The 20844-nt window shown below is 41.6% G+C and overlaps 1 protein-coding gene across 1 annotated transcript in view; it reads right to left on the bottom strand.

Annotated features, from left to right (window-relative positions):
* GUCY2C (guanylate cyclase 2C) overlaps window positions 1-20844 on the bottom strand; it is a 72906-nt gene that overhangs the window by 17407 nt on the left and 34655 nt on the right. Inside the window, exons 12-20 of the mRNA XM_034645989.1 lie at window positions 19310-19415; window positions 16126-16188; window positions 15485-15556; window positions 14955-15059; window positions 9248-9334; window positions 8008-8140; window positions 5439-5576; window positions 4589-4677; window positions 2741-2832 (exon numbers count right to left, since the gene is read on the bottom strand). Coding sequence (XP_034501880.1) covers window positions 2741-2832; window positions 4589-4677; window positions 5439-5576; window positions 8008-8140; window positions 9248-9334; window positions 14955-15059; window positions 15485-15556; window positions 16126-16188; window positions 19310-19415 — 885 coding nt within the window. The remainder of the gene's footprint in view (window positions 1-2740; window positions 2833-4588; window positions 4678-5438; window positions 5577-8007; window positions 8141-9247; window positions 9335-14954; window positions 15060-15484; window positions 15557-16125; window positions 16189-19309; window positions 19416-20844) is intronic.

Here is a 20844-nt window from a genome sequence, read left to right on the forward strand (position 1 = left end):
GGGAGTGGGAGAGGAAGAAGCAGGCTCCCAGTGGAGCAGGGAGCCCAATGCGGGGCTCGATCCCAGGACCCTGGGATCACGCCCTGAGATGAAGGCAGACGCTTAACAACTGAGCCACCCAGGCGCCCCAGCCACCAGCACTACTTCTAGGAATTATCCAAAGGAGGCAACATGAACATGCTGAAAAGTAACTACAAAAGAAGCCATGGCATTCTTTATAAGTACCAAACCTTCAAAAATAACCCAAATGTGTAACAAAACATAATTAAAATATTATGATACAATGGACTATTAATGTACCATTATATACAAATTAGAATAGTTAACTGTACAGAAATGGCAAAAATTATTTTTAATTTTTGAAAACCAGTGGTCATCTACTGACAAATTGATGTTTTTTCTTTCTTATTTTCTTATACCTATTTTCTGAAATTTTAATAACAATTTACAATAAAGGGAGAAACTTTTTCTTTTCTTTTTATAAAGGCTCTAGCAGTGATCAATGCAAGGATAAGAGAAGGATCAAGAAAAGCAAAGCTGAGGGGCGCCTGGGCGTTTCAGTCGGTTAAGTGTCTGCCTTTGGTTCAAGTCATGATCCGTGAGTCCTGGGATGGAGCTCAATGTCTGGTTCTCCCCCTTTCTCTGCCCCTCCCCGTGCTGCTCCTCTCTCTCAGTCTCTCTCTCTCAAATAATAAATAAAAATCTTGGGGGGAAAAAAAAAAGCAAAGGGGAACCTTCTGTTATCTTCTTAGAACAGACAGCTGGGCTCCTAAAGCAAAAAACCTAACTCCAGCTGATTCATTAGGCCAAGGAGACTTCGACAAGGTGCCAGCTTTTGACAACGCTGGGACACAGGGAAGCCTGGTGAAGAGCTCGGTCAGGAGGTATACTGAGTGCCCGCAGGGTTGTTCAGGATCAAGATAATGTTTATAATGTATATGGCGCCATTGAAGGGGCTGAATAGACCCTACCATTTATTATTACAACAACAGTTGTAAATTACCACTTCCCAGCTCAAGGAGAAGATGGCCTCCAGTCATTATCCCCTGGGGTGGGAGGGATGTTTGTTAAAAATTCGAGACATTTCTGAGTCCTACTGCAGACTTAAATAACTGGAAACCACTAAGCTTGGGATAATGAAACAGTATTTTTTAACAAGTTCCCCAGGGGGTTCTTCCTTGAAGCCACTAGTATAGAATCTAGTTGGCTGAGGGAGCAGGTGTAAGGAACGAAGAAAGATTATCTTCCTTCGTGATGAATTGATTCAATTAAAACAGTTTTCTCAACCTTGACTGTGTATTTTAATCACTGGAGGAGCTATTAAAACTCCTGATGCCAGCCTGCACCCTGGAGCAACGACATCAGACTCTCTGGGGCAGGACTCTGGCGCTGGTCTTTTAAACCCCTGCCCCCAGGCGATCTCAATGTGCAGCCAAGTTTGAGAACCACCCTATTCAAGGCTAAGCACTGGGGGCCCAGTTTATCCTCATGAGTTTGCATTTCATCTGTCACATACACAGTCTCATCTGATCTTAGTAAAAGGTCTGTGAAGGAATGAAAAATGGGCAAGAATTACATCATTTATTATTTTCTGCTTCTTTCCCACAAATGACAGATTAGATGTACCAATCAATGACCACACTTTCATGATTTCACTCGACCTCATCTCAGCCTTGGGCTTTTAGACTCATTAAGTATCTGAATCTTTGACTTAATGACAACTATGGAAAATTAGAACTGGAAGGAATTACAGAAATCGTTCTATTCAAATCCAGTTTTACTAAAAAGAAAATTGACATCCAGTTAAGGTAAGCGTTTTGCCCAATGTCCCACAGCAAGCTATTACTAGATCCTAGTCCAGAAATTGGATCTCCTAACTCTTACTTCATGGTTCTTTTTCTCGCTCTGCACTGTATGTAACTGAAACATGGAAAATCTAGAATTCAACCTTACTGGGTAATTGTGTGCCCCCCCTTTTTTACCCTGAATTATAATCTGACTGAGGGCACAAGTCTTAAGTACCAAAGGCCAAAGTTGCTGATTTTAAGATCTTAAGAAACTTCTTGATCTTAAGAACNACCCTTTTTTACCCTGAATTATAATCTGATTGAGCGCACAAGTCTTAAGTACCAAAGGCCAAAGTTGCTGATTTTAAGATCTTAAGAAACTTCTTGATCTTAAGAACTATCCGGTGGCTTTGCAGACTCATAGGACTTACGCTAGACTTCTCAATCCTAATTAACCTGCAGAAGGGTCAGGGAACTATATATATATTTAAAGATTTTATTTATTTATGAGAGAGAGCCTGAGCACATGAGTAGGGGGGAGAGGCAGAGGGAGAAGCAGACTCCCTTCTGAGCACTGAGCCAGACCAGGGTCAGGGGACGGGGGGTGCTTTATCCCAGGACCCCGGGATCATGATCTGAGCCAAAGGCAGATGCCTAACCGACTGAGCCACTCAGGCGCCCCAGGGAAGTATATTTTTAACAGACATATTTATGATCAATCAGAATTTATTTTTTAATCAGGCAAGTGTTGCCCTTGAGTATTTAACTTTCAAGTGATTATCCCCTGAGAAAACAGTCTGTTGGTCTCCATCTCCTTGTAATTTTTTTGAGATAGGTGTTGTGGTCTGGTGTTTTTCACTAGAGTGGGCATTCTATTCTGAGGTGCCACTGAATGTCAACTATCATTAGAAAAATCTGAAATTAGTGAGGAAAAGTAAACATTTCAACAATACCCAAATATCTTGGCCAGTGTGGACTCAATTTTCTTGAAATCTGGTCTCTTCTCCGGATCTTCCTCCCAGCAGTTTTTTACGAGTAGATAGACCTGAAGGAAAGAAGGGGTGGATCGGCTCAGGGGGCGGTATCCAAGTCTACTGTCTTCAGTCCATGGGAGTAGTTGAGGCATGGAATATTTTTAGAACAGTTCAACTCTGACCATGAGGATGAGCTTGCTGGGTCCCTCTCAGTCTGTCTCTGCTCCGCCCTCTGCACCACCTTGCCTCATCCTTCTAAAGGAATGAATGGAAGGAAACAGTTCTCCCCTGAGAGAACATGTGACAAAAACTATAGATCTTCTCTCAATGAGAACTACAAAATGTTTGTTGTCGCACTAGAGTGATCTAGTTCAGGGGTTAAACAGACACATGTCCTAAATTAATGAAAAATGTGATACCGATTTGGACAAGGCTGGATTGTTGGGAGGGACAAAATGCTTTACAGAAGTTTGCAGGGTTTCTGTCACAGAGGACAATAAATCGTTGGGGTCGGTGGGTATGAGGCAGTGACTCTAACTGGAGGCTCTTCCACAAAGGTTTCCAAAGGGCTATCAGCAGAATCACCTGGGGAGGTTTCCAGTTTCTTATGCCCAGGCCCCACCCCAGGAGATTCCGACTTCCAGCAGTCCCTCCTTGTCTGAGTCAACCACGGTCCGGAATCAGATGACCCTCTTTCTGACCTATCGGCAGGGTCAACAGTAACCTAACAATACCTCACAGCCCCTGTGTCATTCACTTAGCTTTCTCTCATCATGTGGGCACTTATCATCTCACATCAACACAAGAAGGGTGAGTACAGTATAAATCGATATTTTGGAGAGAGAGACCGACCACAGTCACATACCTTCTATTACAGTATATTGTTATAATTGTTCTATTATTATTTTGCCAATCTCTTACTGTGCCTAATTTATAAACTAAACTTTACCATAGGTATGTATTTATAGGAAAAAACCAAGTATATACAGGGCTCAGTATTATCCGTGGTTTCAGGCATCCATTGGGGGTCCTGGAACGTATCGTGTACATTTCTCTATTGTTTCTAGGTGCTGACAGATTCATTTGTAAATCAGTAGATAGCATTTACAAGCCTAATAAGTGTGTCACATGGACACCCTGATCTTTTAGCTCCTCAACACTGAGGATGGGATACGGGCTTCATGAGCCAGCTCTTTCTTGAGTTGGGAGAGGTGAGAAAGGACGTGGGGAGTGTGGCAGGCTGATAACGGCACCCAAAGGGAATGTCTGAGTTCTGGCCTCTGGAGCCTGTGAGTGTTACCTTATTTGGAACAAGGGGTTTTGCAGGTGGGCTGAAGTAAAGACCCGGGAGATGGGAACCCTTACTGTGCAATATCTAGGTAGGCGCCGTGCAGTCACATGAATCCTTATCCAGCGGGGAGGTGGAGGGAGATTAGACCGAAGAGGAGACAAGATTGTAACTATGGAGGCAGACATAGGAGCGTTGTGGCCACATGCCAGGAATGTCAGTAGCTCCCAGAAGCTCCCAGAAGAAGCAAGGAATGGATTCTCCCCTAGAGCTTCTGGAGGAAGTATGACCTTGCTGACAACTTATTTCAGGCCTCTGGCCTCCAGAACCATTAGGCAGTAAATTTCTGTTGTTTGGTCCACCAAGTTGCTGGTAATCTGTTAGAGCAGCCCAGAAACTCGTGTTGGGAGANGCTGACAACTTATTTCAGACCTCTGGCCTCCAGAACCATTAGGCAGTAAATTTCTGTTGTTTGGTCCACCAAGTTGCTGGTAATCTGTTAGAGCAGCCCAGAAACTCGTGTCGGGAGATGCACTCACCTCCAGTTCTTTTTCCTCTGCCGTTTCTAGGAATAGGTCTGGGCGGAAGGGTTTTACTCCATTGGCATTCTCCACTCTGAAAATCTTCTCTGATGGGATTAGAATAATTCAAATGGCAAGAAAGAACGCAGCATGAAAACATTTTAGCCACAGCCAGACTCTGAACTGGTTCACCCCGCCCTGGATGGGTGCCCAGTGAGAATGTTGCAGAACCCAGGCCAGCACCCAACAGGATGAATGAGCCACCAGGTGAAGGGGTCCGATACCCACTCCTACCCAGGAGGTTAGCTTAAGGTTCCTAAGCCTTTAAAACGTAACTCGGATACCACTACCTTTAGTAGGCTTCTTCTAAGACTCTAATACGCCCTCCCTCTATCCTTCAGACACCCACCCCCCAGAGTTGAGACCTGGGACATAATAATTGCTCAGTAAGCAAGGACCGGATGAATGGAAGGAAGCATTTGCCCCCCGCTGAGAGGACCTGCGACAAAAACTGTAGATCTTCTCTCAGTAGGAGCTACAAAATGCATGTTGTCCCACTAGAGTGGTCTAGTTCAGGGGTTAAACAGACACTCGTCTTTTATTAGGATTGGAAGGAAAGGGGGGCAGTGTAAGGAACGAGTCTTTAACTGACAATAATACTGTCCGTGACAACAACCTGTATGTTACGCTCTTCAGAGCATTCTAACATTCATACTGTCAATTCCTCCAAGACCCCCGTGTGGCGTGCGGGGTGGATATGTCATTACTTTTGCAGGTGAGGGGACTGAGGTGTGGTCACAACGAGATGAGCGTCTTAGCCCAGAACGCAGGTTCCCAGAGAGCGCAGATGAATGAGTCCGACTCTTACCGTTCTGGTCCCGGCAGCTCAACGTGTAGAAGGTTTCTCTCCGCAGGATGATTTCCTGGGCAATGACCCCGTAGCTGTACACATCTCCTTTCTGGGAGATGCTGGCTTGGCGGAGGTGCTCCGGGGCTGTCCACAGGTCTGTGCATTCAGCATTGAGATTGCGAAATCGAGGGAGATGAGCGGCCCCGTAGGTCTCCAACCTGCTTCTGTTAAGTCTCTATACCATGCTCCCTGAATCCAAGGGGCCCTGAATTTGTATGTCCCAACCTTTGGAGGAGTTTACGCTAATGCTGGTGATAGGGGGAGAACACTGACTAAGAAAAAAAGCTGACTGTGAAATGCTAGGATTTGGGTGAGGTCACGTGGCAACGTCTTCCCTAAAACTTCTAGGACCTAGTGCTGAAAACCCTTGAGCCTACCGAGAATAGCACCTGGTGTATCGGGAAATATTTGGAGAATGAGTGCAGTAGAATACGAGGGGCTGAGGATTTAATAGCTTTTGGGACATATGACGTACATCTACGAAAGCCTTCATCAATAAAAAATATATAAGTTTACATATTTTTATTATAAAATATAAAATACATTTATATACTTCATGTCACCTAAAATATTATGTTTAATATATATGCACACATTTAAATGCGTTTAAATAAAGAGCCTATCACTGATATTTTGCAGGTGGGGCGTATTGGCAGCCTCTAAATCCGCTATTGCTCACAGATGTGTTTTCTTAGGTTCCCACAGTATCCTTTAAAAAATAATGCACACAATCTGGGCGCCTGGGTGGCTCAGTCTGTTAAGCGTCTGCCTTCGGCTCAGGTCATGATCCCAGGGTCCTGGGATTGGGTCCCACGTTGGGCTCCTGCTCTGCAGGGAGTCTGCTTCTCCCTCTGTCCCCTCCACCCCTGCTCGTGCTCGCGCTCTCTCACAAACATAAACAGATAAAATGTTAAAAAAATAATGCATACAGTTTGCTCACATTTTACTCTGTGCCTGCTGCTTGCTAACGCTTCATGTAGTCACACAAGTGCAGTGCCCTGTGTTCTGTGTTTGCTTCCTACGGACACTTGGCTTTTGAGCCCTATCACACAACTTATTTAGTAACAATAAGGGCATACAGTTAATTCTCCTCCATCCCATGTAAGTTTTCTAGGATCACCTAGCTCCTTCTAAACTTCTTACGATTTCTGTCTTCGGCAGTTTCAATGAAAAAAATCTACAGATTCATGTTGGGAGGTCAGGGGCCCGCTGAGGCACGTTTTCCTCGTTTGGTTTGCCATCCAAACGTTCATTACCTTTTTGAATTTATGTCTTATTAATTTATGTGACTTGTGATTCATATACGATTGATCCTAATGCTTTGGGATAGTAGGAAAGGTAAGATCTACGTATGCTAAAATTTTGGGTAACCAACAGCAAATAGATGGATAGGTATAACCGAGTGATGGTCAAGAGGAAAGCATTTGACCAGCAATTCATCTGATTTTGCGTCATGGTGAGTCATCTAATGAAGGATATTTGTTCCACCGCATGAGGAACCATGCTTGACACGTGGTAGATATTCATTAAGCACTTTTTGGATTGAGTCCAATGTCATCTTATGCTTGATGAGACTGAAGAAGTAGGAGCGGAATTGTAATTTTTCTTTCATTTATTTACTTTTTAAATGCATTTATTTTAAGTAGGTTCCACACCCAGTGTGGAGCCCAACGTGGGGCTTGAACTCCCGACCCTGAGATCAAGACCCGAGCTGAGACCAAGAGTTGGACACTTAACCAACTGAGCCAACCAGGAGCCCCATAATTATTATTTTATTAAGGGAAAACTAAAGGATTGTCAAGTAGAATTAGAAATAGAATTTAGGTTTTGGATCTAGGTGGTATTTTGAGGCATTATATATGAGTGCCAGAATTCTGAGGCTGTTTGACCCTGAGTTATAGTAAAAAATGGATAAATGTTCAATATGAAAAACATTTCATTTCATTCATTCAAAATTTTATACATTGCAAATCACTTTTCTTTGTGTTACTTGTTTTGACCCTTATCACAATCCAGAAAGGGATAGGTAAGACTGTATTTTACTAGTAAGAGGGTTTTTTCTATCATTATCATTTCTTATTATCACAGATAACTGAATGAGAGTTTAGAAATAGGTCTTCAGCCTTGAATTCTATCTTCTTGGGCAAATGTCTTGGGCTCTTGGAGCCTCAATTCTGTCTTCTATGAAGGAAGAGGGTGAGACTGGATGATTTCTGTCTCTTACGACTCTAACTTTGTCTATTTTTTCACCCAGTTCTGCTTCCGCAGCCAGTAAGTGCTTCATGATTTCCTCGCTGATATCAAGAAACACACAGATGAAGGAAACCCACAGAGGAGGCTTGCTCAACTCAAGAAGCACTGGTTGAAAACTGACAAGGGTGAAGTGCTGGAGAATGAGCCAGCTGTTTCCTCTCGTGGCTTCAAGTCTTTATTTCCTGATCATCATCACCACTCCCTGACCACCTTACATGGACTCGTGAGAATTTTTTTAAAGTGGGAAACCAGTAAAATGTCATTCATTACAAACCTTTTTTTGGAGGCAAAATGGAATTACAGCCAAAATCAGTGATCTTCACCACCATTCTACTGTCCACCACGCAGTTGGTGGATTTCAGGCGGCCATGGACTTCGGTCTTACTGGAGTGCAGGTACGACATGCCCTGCAATTTTTCGGGTGACAGGGAAACAAAGATAGGACACTGTTCAGCTCTTGATTATTTTAAAGAAAGGAATGACATTTCAGCAAGCAGATAGAATCACATTATCAGATTTTAAATGTAGTTCCATTAAATTTACTTTAAAAATATTGTCAATGCCCTAATATTTGCCTCAGCACTGTATCTGAAGAGGCAACTGTCTAAAGCCTGTAGTAAATAGTTACATCTAATATGAAACAAAGTGTTGATCCTAATTTTTTTTTTAATTAAGTGTTTCTGCTGACCACTTATTCGATCTGTGATCTTGGGTATATCTCTGGTCCTTTACCTCAATTAAAAAAATATGAATACGACAGCCTTGCCTTTCTGAAAGAAGGTGCTAGGCTTGTTATTTCCCAAAATATCACTGGGCTCATTCTATTTTGAAAGAGAATGTTTCCTTCAGGTATGAAAGGGGAAGGCCCCCCCAACCCTAGGTTTTTGGGCTGCTGTGTTTCACTCTGGTGGCCAGAGGTGTCCTTGCAGAAAGTGGTTTCCAGCCCAGATCACAGGAGTGAAAAGTGGCAAACAGGGTGGAGATCCTATATTTTTAAAAACTAATTCTGATCCTAGATGACTTTCAGGTGATTTAAGACTATCAAACAGCTCAATCTTCGGACTGACTTTTCTTCATTCTTGAATGAGGTCCTGGTCATTGGTATCCACTTCCTTTTTCTTATCCGAGAACATACATGTTCAAATTCATTATTGCCTGGTGCAAGAGGGTTGCCTGCCCTTAATAATTTCTCATAAAAAGTTGAAGATTGTTGTCTTGCCTGCAGCTTAATATGATTTTGCTTTCCAGCGAGTTTATGAAAATGTGTGCCCCAAACTAAGAGTAGAAAAAATATAATAATAAAAAGAATAGCTTGTCATCGAACCTTTACTTGTACCAAGCATCGTATGAAGCACACGCATTATTTACAAAATCCTCACAACAGCCCTCTGACATGCGTACTATTTTTATTATCATTTTACAGATGAAGAAACCAATGCTCAGGCTGAAAGCCTGCTAGATCTGTTTTCCTATGTTTCATTTTCATAAATGCCTTCTGTGTTTGTAGGTCTTACCTTAGCAATATCGTACAAGACCGAGATCTTAAACTCCCAATCCATGAAGGTACCATCAGGGTAGGAGATGGTGTCATTTAAAACTTCCTGAATGGCAGAAAAAGAAAAGGGAGAAGTTGTTGCGAGGAGGGATACTGTGGAGAGATGATTACAGGCTAATAATAATCTTTTTTTTTTTTAAAGATTTTATTTATTTTTTATAGAGACAGCCAGCGAGAAAGGGAACACAAGCAGGGGGAGTGGGAGAGGAAGAAGCAGGCTCATAGCGGAGGAGCCTGATGTGGGGCTCAATCCTATAATGCCAGGATCATGCCCTGAGCCGAAGGCAAACGCTTAACCGCTGTGCCACCCAGGCGCCCCTAATAATAATCTTCTAATCACGGGGCCTGGGGCTCAGAAATCAACTGAAACTCCGTCATCCTGGTTTTCCTGAATATGTATTTCTTTTCTTTCCTACGAAACATCGGGTGGCTCTCACAGCAATGGAATGAGCAGGAGACACCCCTCGCATCCCAAATCCTGGTTCTTCCACCAGCCAGGGGTAAAGGAATGAGCAGACACCTGCCAGGAGCATGGGCTGTCAGCTGATTCACAGGTGGGCTGTGGGCTCTAGCTCACTGAAATTCCTCTAGTGTGTTTCAACCAGGAATTGCTATTTGGGAATCCCTTCCTTAGGCTTATGTTTGATGATCAGTTGCATCCATTAGCTTACAGCCCTAAGTTTTCTTTACATTTACCAAGTCCTCTGTCAATAAGAGACAGTTCTTACATTTCGTATGAATTGTAGAATTTTGAACTCACCATTTTAATACGATGATGGTTCCATCAAGATACAGGGTTTTAGCGGAGCTAATAACTATTCCTCACAGTAATACTCGAACAACCAACAATAGCCCCGTCTGACCTTTAGTTTTAAGGGCTCGGCACCAATAATTTCCAAAGAAGGGTCCAAAGTCATTAATCATTTCGGATAAGGCTGCCTTGGCCGTGGGTACCAGGCCAGGTTAAGGGAAGGAAATTATGAGCAGACAGACTCTAAAGTAATTCTTTCCCTTAGCACCTGACATAGTTTATATATTTTCATTTATGATCTCTTCTCCCTATGAAAATGTAAACTCTGTGATAATTTTTGTTCTGTATCTGCAACATCTAGAGCAATGTCTGGCACGTATAGACGGCTTCTAAGTATTTGTTGCATGAATGAATCAACTGTTCCTAATAAAGTTAGTCAACATTGTTGTATATTTATAGGATGGGAAGCCTGTTGTTTTAATCTAGGGAGAGACTTGTTCATTTGTTTCCTTACAAAAGTAGGTTCCGACGGGATTTGCCATGGATTGAAGCCTAAAGGGATTATTAGGTCAGGGAGCGGACTATAAAGTTTGCATTGGCAAGGTCTCTGCTTTGAGATTCAAGACACAAAGGAGGGGTTTCCTGTAGAAGGGCCTTCTGTCTGCTCCCAACAGGAGTAAACAATGCCAGAAGGGGGCCCAGGAGCACTCAGATAATAGAGGTTTGCTACTTTAGGGCAGAGAGCCAAAAATACTACCTAAATGTTGACTGGGCATTTTAGGGATGAAAAGGCCATGTGAAACCCTTTGACCAGGCCCTGTTAATTGGTATTCTAAAATTTCATCTCATGGAAATCAAATGAATCGGATTTGGTCTAGCCCTCCTATGAACAACATTTCTATAGATGGTCCCTGACTTACATTTTTTTTTTTTTTACCTTATGATGGTGTGAAAGTGATATGTATTCAGTAGAGACCATACTTCAAATTTTGAATCTGGACCTTTTCCCGGGCTGGCGATTCATGATGCTGGGCAGGGAGCCTCAGCTCCCGGCCAGCCACTTGATCACAGAGTAAATAACCAATAGACTTACAACCGCTCTCTGCTCATACAGCCGTCCTGTTTTTCATTTTCAGTACTGTGTTCACTGCATTACATGAGATGTTCCACCCTTTATTATAAATAGGCTTTGTGTTAGATTTTGCCCAACTGTAGGTTAACGTAAGTGTTCTGAACACGTTTAAGGTTGGCCAGGCTAAGCTACCCTGTTTGGTAGTTTAGATATATCAAATGCATTTTTGACTGAAGATATTTTCAACTTATGATGGCTTTATGGGGATGTGTAACCCACTGTAAATCAAGGAAGCTCTGTAATTTCGAAAGACCTGAAATTGTTATTGTTAGGGATGTGTGTTTATTTTACATCAGCATCAATTTAAATAATACTTTTCAGCACCAATTAAAATGATCATATGATTTTTCTATGACATTTTGATATGATGTGTTATAGTAATATTTTTCCTTTCATAGACTTAACCATATCTGATTATATTATGCTTTTTATATACAACTGGCTTAGAGTTACTAGTATTTTATTTATAATTTTTCCATCTAATTCCATGAATGTGGTTAATCTTAATCATATTTTATTATCAACTTTATGCTAGGCTTGTTGAATGTCAAATGAATTTAGAAGATGTTCATTTTTCATTTAACACTAGGATAGTATTTATGTGGACAATGAGAATTACTTTTCCAAGTTTTTTTTTTTTTTTAAAGATTTTATTTTATTTATTTGACAGAGAAAGAGACAGCCGGCGAGAGAGGGAACACAAGCAGGGGGAGTGGGAGAGGAAGAAGCAGGCTCATAGCGGAAGAGCCTGATGTGGGGCTCGATCCCATAACGCCGGGATCACGCCCTGAACTGAAGGCAGACACTTAACCGGTGTGCCACCCAGGCACCCCTACTTTTCCAAGTTTTAAAGAGATAAGCTGAATCTGGTATTCTCTATAATGGAAATTATAATTTCTTTTATTATTATTGTCCTACTTAAGCTTTTAGCTTTTGAGTCAAATTTTCATGTTTATATTGTTTCTGAAATTGATTTTTCCTTTTTTAAGATTTCATAATTTAATGGTCACAAGGTATTCTTTCATAACTGAAAATATCTTTTTCATAGCTTTATTTTTTATTCCCGTTTTATGCATTTTTGTTTTAAAAATTTTAATTAGATATATGAGAGGCTTTTATGTTTTTTTCCTTCCAAGTTTTTATTTAAATTCCAGTTAGTCAACATGCAGTGTAATATTAGTTCCAGGTGTAGAATTTACTGATTCAACATCGCACAACACTCGGTGTTCATCGTAACAGACGCCCTCCTTAATCCCCATCACCCATTTAACCCATCCCCTATCCACCTCCCATCTGGTCACCATCAGTTGGTTCTCTACAGTTCAAAGTCTGTTTCTCAGTTCTCCTCTTTTTTTTTTTTTTTTACCCCCATGCATCTGTTTTGTTTCTTAAATTCCACATATGAGTGAAATCATATGGTTATTTGTCTTTCTCTAATTTACTTCACTTAGTCTAATACTCTCTAGCTCCATCCATGTTGTTGCAGATGGCAAATTTCATTCTTTTTTATGGCTCAGTAATATTCCATGGTATATATACACCACCCCTTCTTTATTTATTCATCTGTCGATGGACATTTGGGCTCTTTCCACAATTTAGCTATTGTTGATAATGCTGCTATAAACATCAGGGCGCATGTGTCCCTTTAAATTAGTATTTTTTTATCTTTTGGGTAAATACCTAGTATTACAATTGATAGATCATAGGGTAGTTCTATTTTTAGCTTTTTGAGGAACTTCCATACTGTTTTCCAGAGTGCCTTCACCAGGTTGGATTCCCACCAGCAGTGTAAGAGTTTCCCCTTTCTCCGCATCCTCGCCAACATCTGTTGTTTCTTGGGTTGTTAATTTTAGCCATTCTGACTGGTGTCAGGTGGTATCTCATCATGGTTTTATTTGCATTTCCCTGATGATGAGTGATGTTGAGCATCTTTTCATGTGTCTGTTGGCCATCTGGATGTCTTCTTTTGAAAAATGTCTATTCATGTCTTCTGCCCATTTTTAAACTGGATTTTTTGGTTTTTGGGTGTTGAGTTTTATAAGTTCTTTATAGATTTTAGATACTAGCCCTTTATCAGAGATGTCATTTGCAAATATCTTCTCCCATTCCGTAGGCTGCCTTCGAGTTTTGCTGCTTGTTTCTTTTGCTGTGCAAAAGCTTTTTATTTTGATGAAGTCCCAATAGTTTATTTTTGCTTTTGTTTCCCCTGCCTCAGGAGATGTGTCTATTAAGAAGTTACTGGGGCCAATGTCAAAGCTTTTATGTTTTATATTTTTAAAAAAAACCTCATGAAAGCACTTTAAAATTCTTTTTAATATGATTAAACTTTGTAAGTTTCCTTTCCTTAGGCCATAGTTGTTCTTCTAAATTTTGCATTGAATAGATTATTTTTTTAAAGAGAAAATAGCATTTAGGGCTATTATTTTTTTCCTTGAGGATAGGTTTGAGTTTATGCCACACATTTTGAAAGCTACTCTTCTTTTTTTAATTGAAGCTTATTTAAAAAAATTCTAAGTGATTAATTTACAAATTTTATTATTTAAAAATTTTATTGTATTGTGAATATTTGGACCTCTTTGAAGTTGCTGCTGCCCTGATTCTTAGTATTTTGGCTTTGTTGTAGCGAGGACAATGAGGTTATTTTTAAGAAAATTAAGAAACGGGATCTGAATGTAGCCCAAAGACAGTGACCACACATCCTTACTTGCTTGGATCCAGCTGCAGTTTATATCTGCTATGCCAACAGAACTGCTATAGGACCCCTTTCCTTCTCAAAGTATCCTGATAATAGGGGCGCCTGGGTGGCACAGCAGTTAAGCATCTGCCTTCGGCTCAGGGCGTGTTCCCGGCGTTCTGGGATCGAGCCCCACATCAGGCTCCTCCGCTAAGAGCCTGCTTCTTCTTCTCCCACTCCCCCTGCTTGTGTTCCCTCTCTCGCTGGCTGTCTCTATCTCTGTCAAATAAATAAATAAAATCTTTTTAAAAAAAAGTATCCTGATAATAATTATATGGTCACCCTACCCAAAAGTATTTAAAAGGCTGAAAGCTCTTGTAACATATGCCCAGAAAATGCTCAAGGTGAGGTGCAAATATTTCAATGCTCTTTGATACAATTATCCTGGATTCCTGCCCATTTCCCCATTCTAGTCCTGTTTCTGCTTGAAACCCGACTTTGTTTCTTGTATGTAAACAGTTCTCATATATGCCTGCCCTTCTGAACTACCCAATGATTTGATATTCCTCGCTTGAAGCTTTTTTCTTCCCAAGAACTTGGTTCAGTCCTGTCTTACTTTCTCTTTCTGCTTTGGACTTGCTCAGCCAGAATGCCTGACCACATCTGGCAACTCCTGGGCCATCCTCAACCTCCCAAAGGAGAGAAGGGTAGGAATTTAGACTGTAGCAGAACCAGGACCTATGGACAGTTCTCCAGTGCTTATTTGGTTAAGGCTGACTATCCATTTTTCTCTTAATGCAAAAGCAAATATGCAAGTAAAATAAAATGAATTTAGAGGTAATCACTTACTTTCCCACATCTGTTCTCTGGCTTTTCAAGTCTACACTCCTATTTTTTGTTTTTTGTTTTTTTTTTTTTGTAAAGATGTAATAAGACTTGTTGACAAAATCTAAGTGATCTAGTTGGGAAGCATATGGACTACCACTTTTTCCTGATAATTCTCTGATATTATTTCACTGGGTAAACATTTAACATTTCTACTAAATATTTTTTTTTTTTTCCCATACGTCTGGCCAGTTAGGAAATTGGAAATGATCATGGCTCCTTACCCGGAGGGATCCTCTCTCGCAGTATTCAATCACCCCAAAGATCATGGTATCAAGCTTCACTGTGCCGTAGAACTTGGTGAGGTTGTAATAGTCAATCTGAAGCAACTAAGATAACATGTTTAGTTATAAAGCAAGTCAGCCACACAGCAGTGCCACGGTAAAAATTAATACACTAATAAAACATGTCATGCTTTAGGTCTTTGGGAAGACCTATTGTTCCTGATACATGTTCCAGTATATTCCTTACTGACACTACCTCTTCAACAGTTTTTCTTTTATCACCAACGAGGGCCATTTTCAAGGACATGCTAATAGATTTCTAATATGTTTTACACCATCAAACACCACGCTTCAACTTCTGTTGGTAGAATTTTCAACAAAGAGAAGCAGAGTCTCCCATTTCTTGGTCTGAGGACTTTTTTTTTGGTCTCCACCCCCAATAACATCGGGATCCACCAGGGACTTCAGTGCTCAGGGAGGATGGAGTGAAGTTATTTCTCATTTAAGGATTTCAAGTAAGAGACACATACCTTGTTCAATTCTATCTTCTGTTTCTCCGTGAAATTGCCATCGTTGTGCTTGAGATCCTTTAGAATCACTCGCTGCAAAGATCATTTGAATTAAGGAGATAATGTTGTAGCATGACCACTTATGTGCATATTATAATAATTTGGTGTGTGTCTATCTTTCCTGTGTACTGTAAGCTCTTGAAAGCAGTGACACAATTTTATTGATATTTATATCCCGGGTGCCTAGTACCTGGCATAGGCTCAGGTTTGAATGTTTCTTTAAGAATGACTAAATGAGAAGGGAGAGCCCGGGGAGGAAAGAAGATCCAAAACCCCTGTGTGGGATTGTCGTATTCCCACTGCAGTAAGCCACAATATCATTCTAGGGTGGCTTGGACTGCTCTGAACTCTTTCATTTCTCCTTTTCCTTCCTATTCTCTCCCGCTCTTAAACATTCTATTTGTCCTTCAATTTGTCCAGGATTGTGAGTTTTGTAAGCTGTGAAGCAGAGCCATGCCCATCCCTGTGAAAAGCTCCAGGAACAGCCCCAGGGGTCAGCCCGCACCATTGCACAGTCAACATCAGGAGCCAGGGCAACAACGGGCAGAAGGCCTGGAACACAGTCTGACTGAGAGTTCAGAGAAGCAGAGGAGATTAGTCACCTTTTTGTCGTATTTGCACTGTCGGAGTCTCTGAATTGTATCTCGTCTCTTGTCATCGTCGATCTAGCACAAGAAAAGGCTAATTATTATAGACACTTCATACTTGTCCCATGTATAATGAAGGCAGACAGCCTCTGCCAGCTGGGAGTATCTGTTGGTTCACAGCATGGGGCAGGCTCCTGGCAAAACTGTGACAATGGTCTTGTGTTTCCCTGTCACTACTCACTTTCCCTCTCCACCAGGGTCTTCTTTCCAGATGTCTACCTCTCATGCTTACCTCTGGGTCTTCCTCCCTCTTCTTCCCTTAAGGGAAGGCCTATGTCAGCCAGGGATTTCCTTTGCTTCCTCCTCTCCTGGCCCATTCTGCTGGGAATCACTGCCTGTAGCTAGAGACAGGTGCTCCGAGGGGAGCCTGTTGTGCACTTGAGTTGCAAACCCACACCGCAGGGTACAATTAGCAATGCAAGTGAGGACACTGGGTGGGGTGTCCAAGGAGGGGGCAGCCCCATCAGCTCTGGATTCAACCTAGAGTTGCCAGATCATCTGATTTGTCAAAAGAAGCTGGTGATATGGATTTTCCTATGCCATTCCAAAATCTTTATATTTGGCGATTAATTTTAAAAGATGTTAAATATTGACTGAAACACCACACACACACACACACACACACACACACACACACACACACACACACACACTGAGCCCTGCAGGCTAGATATGGCACTTGGTCTGCCAGACTTCTGGTCTCAAGGCAGAAAAAAGATTGAGAACTATTGCCTCTTTTAATTTGGTTCTCACAGAAACCTGTAATGTATTATAATATTGGTTAAAACTTACCTCATAGGACCTTTTGAAATGTGAGCGAAATAAACTATATCAGATTCCAAGCATGATGCCTGGCACAATGCAGATTAATAAATGTCAGATGTCTTCTCTTCCTCTTCTCATTTTACTAGTGGGCCACATATGGGTTAAATGACACTGTCACATACAGGTATGCCAAAATCTGAGCTTGCTGCCTTGTCTCATATTCTTTTTACTGAGCCCTCGATTAGGTCATTTAAACTATTTGAACCTCAGTACTTCTGGGAAATTCTAACTGACAGGGGTACTGGGTATCAAATGCAATAAAGTTTGTGAAATTTTCTTGCAAATATAAGTGTTTTATCCTTAATTAAGTTATCTTTGTCTTCATTATCATTTTCATCTGTTAACTCATCCCTTTGACCTTCCTGACTTCTCTCCTTGTCTGGCTGCTTTGGTTTTCTGCCCCTTTCTGTCCTAGTACAGGGATGTACTCTTTCTCATCCCGTCCCTTGGTCTTGTTTCCTTATCTCTGCCTTCAGCGCACATCCGGGACTTGCATAATTTCCTGTCTGCTGGTGCGGCATTTCCCCCTCTGGCCGATTTTGGCTGACCTCCTTGGGCTTTCTCCCTGCTGTACCTGACTCACAGTGCCGGAGGGCCTCTCTTGACAGCTAGTCCTTGGCCACCTGCTTCCCAGCCTGCCTGAAACTCAGCGTGACCGTGACCCCCCATGCCCCGAATCACCTCTCTGTTCCCTCCTTTAAGCTTACTGTCCCAAAGACTTAGTCCTTAGCCAGGTGAGTGGCTAATTTGATGAATTAATGCATAAAAATTCTGAAATGTCTGATGAGGGATGGATGGGTTATATTTCTAGGAATATTTACATTTCAAGAAAACAGAGACACAGTATTTTAGGCTTCATCAAAAAGAACAAATATGAAGTGTGGGGTTTGCGGCAGTGGGGAAGGCTTGTGAGGAACGGAGGCATGGCTGGATGTGTGCAGAGGTGGGCCACGCAGAGCCCGTCCCGGTGTCATACCAGAGGTGGAGACGCACTCACTCCTTCTAGAGGTCTCCTCCCCCCCGTCCTGGGGTACTGCCAATTAGTCATTTAGATCCAAAAATTCTCCCTTGGGAAGTCCAATAGTCTTATGGTCATTTGTACCTTTCTGTGAATTACTGCAAGATGGATTTTACCCTGACACTTGACTGAGATAAGAGTGGTCTTTGCAAATAGAAGTTTTATGTGTGAGGTTCCCAATGCCACAGGAGGGTCAGTCAGAGCGGGAGCATTGCTGGAAGCAGGGGAGACCTAGTCCTTGTACACCAGGAGGGGATCCTAGCTCTTAGAGTGCGACATGCAGGAGTTGGGTGGCATGCCAAGAGCTGGTAGGTGGCTCTAAGGACACACCTGACCCAGGCTGCAATTTTACTTTTGCTGATTTTAGGCAGGGAGGCATCTCAAGTCATATTATCCCATCGACTTGGCCCTAGGCTGAGGAACCCCACTAATCCCGTCATGTGGAGGTTCTGGGTCTCCCTCATCTCTTAATGTGCTTTGGTATAAAAACTCTGTAAGAATATGCTGACTAGTAGGTTTTAGGATCTTAGACTTCACAGTTAGACAGACTAGGTTCAAACTGTGACCATGTTCCTGAAGTTCTAGTCCTGTTACCTCAGGCTCGGGGGAAGACGAAATGGGTCAATGCCTCTGGCACGTGAGAAGTGCTCAGTAAGCCTCAGTTCTTATTATTTGCAGGAATCCTACTCATAAGCCGTGCGTGACCCTGCACTGTTTCCTAACCCCACATCCTCTCGTTTCCTCATCAGCAAAGTTATGATGAAGTTTAACTCGTGAGCTCCTTGTGGTGAGCACTGCAGATGAGATGATTGGGCTCTAGCCTTGGCTGCACTGAAGGGGAGTGATTATTACTTGCTGCTGTTGTATGTCCTGGCTGAGGGAGAATGCAGGCAAATGTCAGCAGAGGCCTCTTTCTTCAGCGATGAGCAAGATAAGCCATACATCCTTAGCATGGGCAGAGCAGTAGCCAAGGCTTAGGGGAGCTCAAATGCTCTACCCGTTTCTACATGGCTTCCATGGCAAATGCACACCATATGCATTTCCCTTCTGGGTCAGAGGCAAAGAATGAGTAACACACCAAATCTCAGCCTCCACTGAAGAGTTCATTGGATCAACCAGCTGACATTTAGGGCACTGGAGGATTAATGGAAAGACGGGAAGCTGAGAATTAGAAAATGTCTAAGTTTTAGATTCTCAAGCAAAGGATCCCTGCTTGGCCCATTTCTTACCAGTCTTGTCAAAAACCTGGCAAGTGCACCAGCCCTAGCATTCTTCAACAGGTGACATTTGCCTTACCTTCAGGCTAATATGATTGGTCTCATTGGTCTCCAGAGGAAAGATATTTTCAGGAGGAATGTGCGACCATTTTTTCTGACGAAGCTCATATTCTTTTTTATATTTTCTGTGAAAGGGATAGAACCAGTCAGTAGGTTAACATTCATGCTTCTGAACATAAGAGAAATTTAGAACCCTGACATTCTCAGGTAAATATGTAGTGAGAGATGTTAGCCCAATGGTGAGACTCCATGTTCTCCAAACTGTGAATGCTGGCCATTAGGTCAGCTGTAAGGATTTCTGATGGTGGTCTATCTTTTGCTTTCTTTTTTTCCTTCTTCCCTCCTCCCCTCCCCTCCCCTCCCAAAAAAAAAAAAAAAAAAAAAAAANTTTTTACCATTATGATGTATGTGAGATGGTCTTTATTGTTTTGTGTTCCTTTTTTTTTATTAGAGAGATTCAATATCTTTTCAAATACTTTCTAGCTATTTTATTGAATATAGTTATATATTCAATTCATAATTTTGCCCATATGTCATAATTTACATGAGTTCCTTAACAGATCTTTTGTCCTTTTGAGTTGCAAATATGTTCTTCTAGTTTACTGCTTATTTTAACTTTGTTGTATAGAATATTTAGTTTTCCTTATGGCCATATTTATTTTGTTTCTTCTATGACTTTTATCTTAACTGAGAAATATTTTCCTACTTGAGTTCATAAAGTCCTTTTCTATTAATTTCTTCTAAATTTTGAAGTTTGAGCTTCACATTTAAGTCTTTATTCCATTTATAATCCATATGGAATCAATTTTATATTTGTGTATGGTTTCAGGTAGGATTTTAATTTCATTTTTTCCACGTTGCAAGCCTACTGTGCCAACATCATTTCCCAATTGACTTGTAATGTCACCTCTAGCATATTCCAAATTCTCATGCTTGCTGTGTCTGGTTCTAGAATCTGAATTTTTCCATTATTGTCCTGGAGTTTATCTTTGCTTGTAGTTATTTGACAAACTTCTACTCACCTTCTTAGGTCATTCATGATGCCCTTCTTAATGGATTCTAAACAGAAATGACTATTTTCTTCTTATGCTTCCACCTAACTCTGAGTATTCCTCTATTAAATACATATAAAATGGTATATTATTGACCAATGATTATCCTAGGACCTGGGGCAAAGAAGGCTTGTAGCCTTAAAGGTTCTCATCTCTGCATTCCAAAAGACTCTTGGGACCCAAGAGAGCCAGGTGTCATTCATATTGAATCAGAGGTGCCATAAATCATTCACTACTTTCCTTGTATAGGCAGTTGTAATGGAAAACTATAAGAATAACATCTGTCTACCAGATCTCCTTGTGGACACACCATTGCTCTGGCCATTCAGAAGCCCTGTCTCTGCCTGTTTCCNGGGGCTCGATCCCATAACGCCGGGATCACGCCCTGAGCCAAAAGCAGACGCCTAACCGCTGTGCCACCCAGGCGCCCCTGGACTTGGTTTCTGAAGGACAACAGCCACATCTGTGACCTTGCTGTTGACTGGCTTTATTCTCCACAAAT

The sequence above is a fragment of the Ailuropoda melanoleuca genome, chromosome 16 (genome assembly GCF_002007445.2).
Source record: "Ailuropoda melanoleuca isolate Jingjing chromosome 16, ASM200744v2, whole genome shotgun sequence".
Lineage (NCBI taxonomy): Eukaryota > Metazoa > Chordata > Mammalia > Carnivora > Ursidae > Ailuropoda > Ailuropoda melanoleuca.